We start from the raw sequence: 10,248 nt of genomic DNA, 5'->3' as shown, positions 1-10,248 counted from the left end.
ACAGGCATTTTCCACTGAAGGTAGGGGCAGTGTGACAGCAGAGGGAGCACCTTGAGATAAACGGGGCTCCAGTGGTTGGAAGGATGCGCACCCACAGGGCAGGGGTCAGCTCGGGGCGGGGAGGGCAGTGCAGGGGCGCCAGGACTGGGGCAGGAGGTCGGCGGAGTTCTCTGGAATCTTTCAGTTTTTAAGTAGAGAATGGGTTTATCTGTGATTTGCTTATAACTTCGTGGCTGAAGTCTTTAAGCACAGCTTCCTCACCTGTGACTCGTGCCTGCTGCCGGGAAGGGGTGGCGCCGTCCACCTGCAGCCCCGCCACCGCCCGTGGGGATGCTGACGTGTCCACCGGACGCTCACACTTCTGCAGGGAAGTGTCTGCATCTCAGGAGAGCGATGCCCGAGGCTGACGCTTGTACCCAGTAGGTCCCGTTCTGCCTCAGGGAGTTCAGGTCTTTTCCCAAGTGAGTTAAATGAAGAGGTTTTAGGTTTCAGAATCTTCTGGATTCTGGAATTGTGAATGAGGGATCCTGGACCTTCTGACCATCCTGAATGTATTTCGGAGGCCTCGGGACCATGTGCCTTGGGGCGAGAGGTCCATCAACCTGTGACCATCCTCAGGGAGGGGGTGGGACTTCTGCCCAGGGCTCTGCGTTTGCCCTTCCTGTGCCCCTCGCTTCCCGCCAGGGGCTCAGGACTTGAACTGGACGAGAGGAGACTTTTAGTTTTGCCCACACCCTCCCGCAGAAGCCCTGGAGCCATTGAACCCCTGGCTTGGAGGGATCACAGCCTGAAAGTCTCCCGAGTTCAAATCCAGCTCTGCCCCTTTAATAGCTACATAATCCGGGCAACGTCATTGAACCTGCTCTGCCTCAGTTTTCCCGTCTGTGGAAGAGGGGTGATAATAGTTCTGCCCCACAGTGCGCTTGAGAGGACCAGATACTTCCAGCTTTCAAACACTCGTGTCTCTCCACCCACTCTGGGGACCACTGCCTGTCCCCGTAGCCATCGCCCCTTCTGGCAGCAATGGCAAAGCTCCCTCCTGGAGGTGCCGCTGTGGCCTTTATGCACATTACTGTGTTCGCAGAGGTCATCCTCGAGGTCGCTCTTTCTTAGTATCCACGTGAGGGTCCGCCAGCAGACGTGGGCTCCAGCTGCCTGCTGTGCTCTTTCATTTTCGTTGAAAATGTTGGGCGTTTCTGAGGCTCAGCTACACTCCTGCCAGATCTGGGCCACTGGCCAGTTTTTTCATTTTCATGGTGTTACTACATTATGTGCCTGTCAGCAGACATTTCGTTAAATTCCCATAATGTGGCCACGCTGCACAGTATCCAAGCTAGAACCGCCATCTCTGGGCTTTCTCATAGGCTGACAATTCAGCGAGTTCTTTATGAATTTGCAGCAGGTTTAAATACCCAGAGGGCACCGTGGCATCTGGAAGGGCTGAGGAGGTGGCGCTGGAACAGTATCTCCCACACCCCAGTCATGGGAGCGCCGTCTCCGCACGCGGGGTTGGTTTCTTTGCTGCATCCCCCGGGGTTAAGGATGTGGGGTCCTGAGTCAGACTGCCTGGGGTCAAATCCCGCTCTGCATTCCACTGCCCAGGAACCTGGAACACATCCTTGAGTGCCTTGCTTGAGTTTCCCCATCTGTGAAGTGGGGATAATGTTACTACAGCATAATGAGCTGGAAAGACGTAAATTCATGGGAAACGTGCAGAAGGGTGAGTGTAGGCCAGGCAGGCGTGGAGGAAGCGGCCTGCAGTGCTGGCCACCAGCAGAGACGGGACGTGTGGCTAACAGAGCCCTGGTCGCTGTGCCCAGGTCTCCTGGGAGAGCCCTGTTTCTTTACTTGGGTTCATTCCGGTCCGAGGGCTGCTGCCCCTGATAACCTCAGGCCCTCCCCTCCCTGGGCCCTGCCTCTCTCCTCTCCTCCTCTTTCCTCCTCTTGGATCCAGGATTCTGGTTGTACCAGTTTGCAGTAACACAGGCTGTGTTTTCTCAAAATGACTAAATAAAATTAAAAGTCAATGAAACAAGATTGCAACCCCGCCACTGCCCCCCTCTCGAAACTGGTATGTTTGGAAATGTTATGTATATATATGAGATATGTCTGTCTGTCTGTCTGTCTAACTGGCTATATCATAGGTAAGGAAAAATCCTGATAGAAATCACAAAATATTTATAATCAAATCACAGCAAGAACTACTTATCAGAACTTGTGAAGTGTTGCTAAAGTGATACTGAGGTGAAATTTTGAAGTCTGAGATGCACATGTTAGGAAAGAAGAATTAATGGCCTATGTGTCTATCTTAAGAAATGAGCAAGTGACACTAAACCCAAATAAATCAGAAAGATGGGTGGAGACAACGCAGGTGAGAGCTATAGGGGTGGGCATTTGTGTTAGGTTATTTCATTATAAAGAAAAGATCTGATAAAGCATGGTGAGATGTTAATATCTATATAATATTGATGTCTGTTATGTTATATTGTGAGTGTTTCTGTTTGCTTGAATTATGTTCAAAATTATAAACACTAGAGGCTAGTAAAGCAAACATTAACTTTTATTATTTAAAAAAAAAAACAGTGCTTACAGTTTGAAACCTGTGTTTTATCAGCTTTCCAATATGGGCTCCTGGGCGAAAAGACATGAGACTTTCTGAGCCCGTCTTAATGCTCCGGCCGTACCTCACCAGGGTGGGCCCCCAGCTCGCCTGCACCTTTGTGCAGCCACGTGGGACGGTGGCTTTTTGACTCTTGGTGACAACCCAGGTCTCCCAGCGTAGATTGACACTCTGATCAGACCATCCCAGTGTACCACTGAAGTCAGCTGTTTCTGCAGAATACATCACGAACATTTAGAAACTTGATTTTTGTTCAGACAGGTGAGGGAGTGACAGCTGTGACATCATTAGATGTGACTCTGAAATAAAAGCTTAGCACTGAGAGCTTTTGCAGCTTCTGCTTTACTTTGATTAGAGGCTCCCCAGAGCTGGTGGGGCAGGTGTTGGGTGGTAGCAAAGATAACTTCTTATCATCATCAGTCATGATTCCCTGACACTCTGTAACTGACATGAAACACAGGGACGCCTGGAGCGCTGCGCCCGCAGAGGCTGTGCTGTCATCCCCAACCTTGACTTCCAGCTTTTGCTTCTCCCACACAGGGGTGCCACCTGCTTCAAAATCAGGTCCCAAGGGAACACAGCCTCCATCCCTGGGCACGTGGCAGTGGCTGGTTTCTCAAGAGACCTTGTGACCTGCAAAGTCTAAAATATTCGCTGTTTGGACTTTTACAGAAAAAGCAAGCTGACGCACTGCTCCAGACAGGCACATGGTTCTCCTTGACGGACTTGCAAATCTCGTTATAAATGTAAAATTACAAAACGCATTGATAAGACACTAGTTTGGTTTGGGGTTTTTTCCCGATGGGACTCCTCACCGTATTTCATCCTAAACACGAACAAACCAGCAAGGAGTCTGTCGCTCATTACACTTGAAAACCATCACCCGCCTCCGGGAGGCGCTCTGGGCAGTTAGCAGCAAGATGAAACTAATTCTACAGTTGAGCCCTGGGCAGGTCAGGCTCCAGATGCTCAGAACGGAAGGTGCCCGTCAGGTCGCTAGGATGGGGGCGTTGTTTTTAAACTTAAAGTCATTCTATGAACATTTGTTTTTTGAGACAGAATATCACAAAAGCAGCCCTTCCATGAATTGCTGGAACGTGTTTTAGCAATCCAGCGTCTGGTGAAAAGTATACACAGATTTCTTGACACAGCTGGGAGGATACTGCTCCTTTCTGCCTCATTTTAAACATTGCAACTTCCACACTTTCTAAGAGAAAGCCAGAAACACCCAGGGCCACGGTCTTCTCTCGTCCGCTTGGGCCAAGAGAGAGTCCTGAGTACCCGCCAGCCTCCGCCGCTCGCAGATGGGTACCCAGTCCGACCCGGCTGGACGCTCCCAGCCCCCGACAGCTGTGTCTTGACGCCTCACCCGATGGGAAGAGCCTCACCCGCTCCCTGTCTCTTTGCAGGATCTTCCCAGAGTCCCTGCGGTGGCTCATGGCCACCCACCAGTTTGCGTCGGCAAAGAAGCTAATCCTGCGCTTCACACAGAAGAACCGCATGAACCCCGAGAGTGACATCAAAGGCGTGATGCCTGGTGAGCACGCGTCCCCTTCAAACCCTCAGCCCCGCCAGACTCGGGGGCCCGCCACCCGTCCCGCCGGGACCGGGAGTCACGCCACATCACCCCTGGTGCCTTCGTTGCCCAGCCAGCTGTCCAGCTTCCTGGGGCAGTCGGTCCTCAGCTAGACCAGGAACATGGCCAAGGCCAAACCCAGAGGACGGCGTGACCTTGCGTGCCCCTGCCCCTCGGGGGAACCTTGAGGGCTGAACCGCATGGGGCACACAGCCTTGCCTGCCTGCGGTTTGGTGCCGGCGGTCCTGGCCAGGGGGCGCTGGCCTTCGCTCCCTGTCTCGCCCGAACAGGACCTGCAGAGAGCTGCTGTGTTGTCTGTGTCTGTCAGGACCTGTTGGTTGGGCCTCTGAGGACGCGGAACACTTCAGGTCCATAGAATCTGTTTGTCAGGAACGTCAGCACGAAAGCTAGATCAGATCCATGAGGCACCTGGAGGGCGTTAAAATCCAGACTCCTGGGCCCCTCCCGGCACCCAGAGATTCTCATCCAGTAGATCTTGGAAGGAACCCTGAACATTGTCTGTTTAATAAGCACTAGAAGTGATTTATTGTGACCTGCAAAGTCTAAAATATTGACTATTTGGACTTTTACAGGAAAAGCAAGCACCTGATATCAATATTAGAGGTGTGTTGATATTACCTTAAATCTTTCCACAGCAGTTCTGTGCAAGGTACTGTAATTATCCCCATTTGCAGACGAGGAAACTGAGGCACAGAGAGGTTGAGTATCTTGCCAGAGGTCACACAGCTAGTGAGTAGTAGTGCTGGGACTTGAGCCCAGGAAGCCCAGCAGAAGCAGCTTCCCTGTGCTGCTTCCGAGAGGGAGATGGACGTGCTGGCGTGGCGGGCGGGGGGGTGAGGGGTGCGTGGACCTCGCTCCTTTCAGGCCACGTTTGCCCCTTTTGGACTGTCTGGCTCTTGTCCCCAAACTTGTCCCGGCCCATCCATTAGCAGGTCAGTGCTCTTAAGTCAAAGTGCCTTGTTTCTGGCATTTCCCTAATTAAATCACCACACTCCACTTCTTTCAGGTTAAAATAGTGTCTGGGAGAAGCTTGTTTTCTCCATCCTAATTATGCTGATTCGTTCCCTCCTGTTTTTAGAAAGTGGTATCCTCGCTCAGGAGCTGGGCTGGTGCTGGTGTCTGTGCTGGGGGGCAGGCAGCAGCACGCATGACCCCCCCGACTGGGGGCTGGGGTGGCATGCGCTCACGCCCCGGGGCACGCGGCTCTCGCCCGCCTCTGGGTCTCTGCTCCCTCCCAGCTGTCAGGCGCAGGGTGACGGTGACGGTGACGTCATGGCACCAGGGCAAAGCTGGAGGCAGGCGGGTATCCGTTTCCTCGCAGGTGGCCCCTTGCACCTCCCTAGGCTGGACTGGTTTGCCTGCTTGAATGCTGTGTCCCAGCATCTTATCTAGGCCACTGGACCAGCATCCCGTCCCCAACCCAGGCTCTCACCCGCCCTGACTCTATCCTCCCTGCTGCCCTGCCCTCAGCCCTGCCTTGGGGGCTGAGACGCCATACAGGCGTTTGACCCTCATCAGAGCCTTTCCGATGGATCAGATCGCCCGCCCCTGCTGCATGTACGGGAAAGGGGCCCAGGAGGCTGAGAGCTGGAGGCACGGCTTCCCTGCTCCCGGCATTCCCTCCGCATGGAAGGAGCCCCCGAGGAAGAGTGAACCGGCTTCCCTTTTCCTCCTTGGACGTGAGCCAGGTGCGGAGAGGGGGTCCCCGGCATTAGGCCCTCTCCGGGCAGCCTGACCGCAGGGAAGCAGCCAAGTCCGGCGTCACCAGGTCAGGCAGCGAGTCTGGGGGCTACGAGGCCCCCATCAGGCCCACAGGGGCTTTACCCGAGCCCTTCTCGGTAACCGAGCGGGGATCCCACCCCACGTGCCTCACTCTGTCTTGTCCGTCTGTCCTGAACCCAAGGTGAGAAGCGGGTCCCTGTATCGGGCCACCTCACGGTCCCCAGCGTCAGGTGACTTGCACCAGTCACACCCAAGCCAAGGCGGCCCCAGGCAGCCGAGCCCGGCGCCCTGCCTCTGACCCTCCGCACCTACTTCTGCTCCTGCAAGAGGCCTCGGGCCGGCTGGAGCCTCGCGCGTTGAGAGGGAATTTCTGGGGTCAGCAGGTGTCCCCGCAGGCCCAGGAAGGAGTCTCTGCAGTGGGTGGGGAGAGGCCAGGACGGTCTGGGTCGGCCGGAGCGCGGGGCCAGGAAGGCCTCATGGCTTCTTGCGTGTCTGTGGTGGTGTCGAGAGGCTGGGGATGCAGGTAACAGAGAGAACATACCAAGAGCCCCGGAGAGGTTAGTGTAATTCCACTTAGAATAATGCAGTTACCTCTGTAGACTACAGTCAGCTTGGGCTCCAGAGTTTAAAGCTTTAAAAAAAGAAAGAAAAAAGGTCATAATTACAGTTACTACAGCTTCTTAACACCTATTTCATACACTAGAAAGTATCAGGAATTAAGTTTTAGCTGCATTACAAAAGAAAAAAAAATTTAAACCTATACAGCCATGCGAATGGGCATTTAGTTTTTCTTCCTGGAAGACTTCCATGGTGGGCAAGCGTGGCTGTGATAAATAGGTTCCTGACCAGTTTCACAACAGTGAAGATACTCAGATCGTTGGATCAACGCTATGTGTTTGTTAACCATGTTTCCGTGCTCTTTAAAAGTTTTCTAGCGTTCTGACCATGGCGAAAGTATGTCTGTAAATCAAATGAGCCTGTTTTCGCAGAGGGGATGATAAAGGCCAGGAGGATGTCAGGAGCTGAGCGTCCGTGGAGGGACGTTCTGGCTGGTGCACAGGCCTGCAGCTCTGTGCCTGAAGATTGACACGGAAGAAAGTTCTGGAAACTGAGGGAGCATGGTATCCCTCGGACGTAGGACAGGTGTCGCCTTCTCCCTTGTGTGCCCCAGCTGGTGACACTGATCCAGACATTTTTTTTTTAAATAAAAAACTCCTAAACCGTTATGGTTAAGCAACCCGTTGCTCCTTCCAGCTGTAACTAGTGAGGTTGGTGACCCTCTCGCCATTGGATGGCAGGAAAGAGGTAGGACGTCCAGGGGTGAGAGTACCCCTAAGCAGTACAGGCAGGGGGACACACCTCGGAGCCCCCCCCAGGGGGCTGCAGCTCCTGGGCCCCTCTTGAGGCAACCCCACTCCCTCCGGGCCTTCCCACCCCACTGCGTGCTTTATTTTTAGTCAACTTGTTTTGAATTCCTCTTAGGTTTATAGTAAAGTTACAAAGAGGGCACAGAATTTTGAAAAAGCCCCAGTCAGTCTCCCTGTTGTAACATCGCACATCCCCTGCACCTGTTACGACTGGGAAACTGCCGTCGCTGCACTGCAGTCAGCCCAGCTGCAGCCTGGACCGGACGTCACCCCCAGTGACCCTGCTGTAGGATCCCACCCAGGGCTGCCTGCTCTCACCTCCCGGCCGCCTGTGGTCGGTGCGCTGTCAGTCTTTCCCTGCATCCCCTGACCTCGGCAGTCTTGATTGGTTAAGTCTCCTTTTTCTTCTCTGGCCCCTGAGAAGGGGTCCCCTCCCCCGAGGGCACGGCCGGCCAGGGGAGCAGGGACAGACCCGGAGGCAGAATGTGCGGCATTTCTGCTCACAGATGCCGGGAGACGGGGAGGCTGGGGCGTCTCCTCGTTGGATCTTCCCTGTTGAACCGGCAGCCCCGGACGGCGGCAAACGCCTCGACCTCGTTGACGTGGGCCTGGCGTCTGCTCAGAGCTGGTCTGGGCCCCCCGAGAAGCTGGGTCTCGCTACCAAGCTGTAGTTGGTCACGTCACCTGAGCCGAGACGCCGTCTGTCTGGCTCAGCGCACGTATGTGCACGGGCCACACCTCTGTGCACGCGTTTGCACACATGTTCATTCAGTCACTCATTTCTCCTCCTAATATGTGGACCGTGCAGGGGCAGGTGCAGAGGAAGCAGCCTCAGCCTGTTTGGCCCGCAGGGTTGGTTTGGGGACCAGAGCAGTGCGTGCATCTCCTGGTTCCTGAGCAGAGGGTTCAGAGTCTGTAAGGAAGAGGACCCCTGCCCAAGCCCGACCAGGGCCTCCGTGCCCGCCAGTGGGCTCTGCAGCCCTTCCAAGTGGACGGAGCCCACGCAGGTGGCTGCTGTGTGTGTCCTGCCGCCTCCCTGCGGGCCCCGTGGGCAGCTGTACCTGCCAAGTCGGTGTCTCTGTGGCGTGTTTTCTCCCGAGAGCCAGGCCCTGCCCCTGCCTTAAAGAGAAACACTCTCCTTCTCTGACCCCCGAATCCGCGCATCGGGCCGTCGGGGGGGCTGCCTGGCCGAGCGTGGCTCACGGGTCCCCCCTCCCTGCAGAGCTGGAGAAGGAGCTTTCCCGGAGGCCCAAGAAGGTCTGCATCGTGAAGGTGGTGGGAACCCGGAACCTGTGGAAGAACATCGTGGTGCTGTGCGTGAACTCGTGAGTCACGGGCGCAGGCGGGCTCAGGCCTGGGGCGGGGGAGAGGCGGCAGGGCCGGGGTGAGCCTGAGCAACCCCGTCAGAGCTTCTGAACAGCTGTCTGACGGGCTACGGGTGCCTGCAGACGCGGACCCCCAGCCTCAGGGCAGCCCGGCATCTCCCCCTGCTTGCCACTCGGGCCACACAGACGTGTCCCGGGGGACGGGGCTGCCGGAGAGCAGGCTCACGTCCAGGGCCGTCCTGGGAGCGGGGCTCTCTGGCCACGCACCTCCCGGGAGGCACCTCCCCCCGAGGCACAGTGGCGGGGGGCTCGGGGGCGACGGGACCCCCACGTGCGGGCCTCCGGGCACCATCACGGGCGAGGGGACCAGGCTGCCGAGTGTCCTAGCTCCGTGCGTGGAGCCAGCGCCTGCGGAGGCCCGACCCCAGGGTCACGGCGGGTGGAGATGGGCCGGCCCGGCCCTGGGTATGACCTCCACACGTGGCCAGAGGCCCTCCCGTCCAGCCGACCACATCCAGCCCGGCGCCCCAGGTTTGCACCCCCACCCCCGTGGCTCACGCCGTTTCCTGCCAGCACTGTCCCCGGTTCGGTGTGCACTGGCAAGCCTGTGCTGCTGACTCGCAGCTCAGTAACCCTGCCCTTCCCTGCTCGCCCAGGTGGGCCTCGTTCAGGGTCACAGGTCGTCTGGGCAGTCGGGGGTTAGAGGTCACTGGGGGAGGGGAGCTCGCACCCTTCGGTGCGCAGTCTCAGGACGGCAGTCGTCGGTAGAGAGCAAGGCCCGGGGGCGGGCCTCTGGCCCTACGTCCCACAGCTGCTCCTGTCAAAGCCGCTCCTTTAATCAGCTGTCGGGACTGGGGTTCCAGGTTAAATAATTTGGGGGAGGATACAAAACAGCCCAGCGCCAAAGCAGTGGAAGAGCCCAGATCTAACGGACACCTCGTCCTGCAGCCGAGGCCCAGGCAGGGGAAGGGGCAGCCGCGCCGCACGCCTGGTCGGGGCCGAGCCCTCAGGCCCGTCTCTGCACAGAGTCAGCTCCAGCCTGGCCACCCGCTGCCCAGTCGCAGGCAGACGCCGGCTGGGCCAGTGGGACCGTTTACAGTGGGGTCACTTCTCCAACTTTTATTTTGGAAAAAACACAAATGGTGACATAGACAAGATGGGGAGTTTCCACCTTAATGATTCTTGTTTCGGGGGAGGGCGAGCCAGTCTCTCTGGCTTTGCTGTGGTCGGAGGACGTCCTTCCACCAGAACAACAAGGTGGGAGACCCGCCCTGAGACCAGGAGCCCCGCCGAACTCACACCTGTTAGGCCGTCCAACGCGGCCCAGGGGAGCGGGGTTTGGAGGAGGGCGGCTCCCTCCTGCAGGACTGGGTCTGTAGTTGACCTTGATGCGTCCTCAAGGTCTGCTGAAAGCACGGAGGAGGGAGGCTGGGAGAGAAGGGCGTTTCAGCTCAGGGACAGATGCAGGTGCTCGCAGCCCTGCTCCCACTGGGCACGTCCACCGGGGCCTCAGAGCCCTGCTGCCCTGTGCTCCCAGGGAACACGACACATCTTTATTCCTGTTCCCAGAATGGACATCCGCCTGAGCGGCTGGGACACACGTTTCCCTGCGGGTTT

At 56.7% G+C, this 10,248-nt stretch overlaps 1 protein-coding gene across 12 annotated transcripts in view; it reads left to right on the top strand.

Moving 5' to 3' along the window:
- SLC22A23 (solute carrier family 22 member 23) overlaps positions 1 to 10,248 on the top strand; it is a 144,203-nt gene that overhangs the window by 117,627 nt on the left and 16,328 nt on the right. For 4 of the 12 annotated variants that reach the window (XR_010946589.1, XR_010946590.1, XM_067751858.1 and 1 more), the window contains 2 exons: positions 4,030 to 4,157; positions 8,529 to 8,631. Coding sequence is in view for 4 of the 12 variants with exons in the window: in XM_067751858.1 (XP_067607959.1) it covers positions 4,030 to 4,157; positions 8,529 to 8,631 (231 nt within the window). In the remaining 8 variants the exon portion in view is untranslated. Of the gene's footprint in view, positions 1 to 2,313; positions 2,372 to 4,029; positions 4,158 to 6,322; positions 6,497 to 6,866; positions 7,695 to 8,528; positions 8,632 to 10,248 lie in introns of those variants that run through there. The other 8 variants (XR_010946591.1, XR_010946588.1, XR_010946587.1 and 5 more) reach the window with 7 other exon arrangements.

This window comes from Pseudorca crassidens, chromosome 10, assembly GCF_039906515.1.
Source record: "Pseudorca crassidens isolate mPseCra1 chromosome 10, mPseCra1.hap1, whole genome shotgun sequence".
In the NCBI taxonomy this organism is placed as follows: Eukaryota; Metazoa; Chordata; class Mammalia; order Artiodactyla; family Delphinidae; genus Pseudorca; species Pseudorca crassidens.
This window is presented reverse-complemented; position numbering and strand designations above follow the sequence as displayed.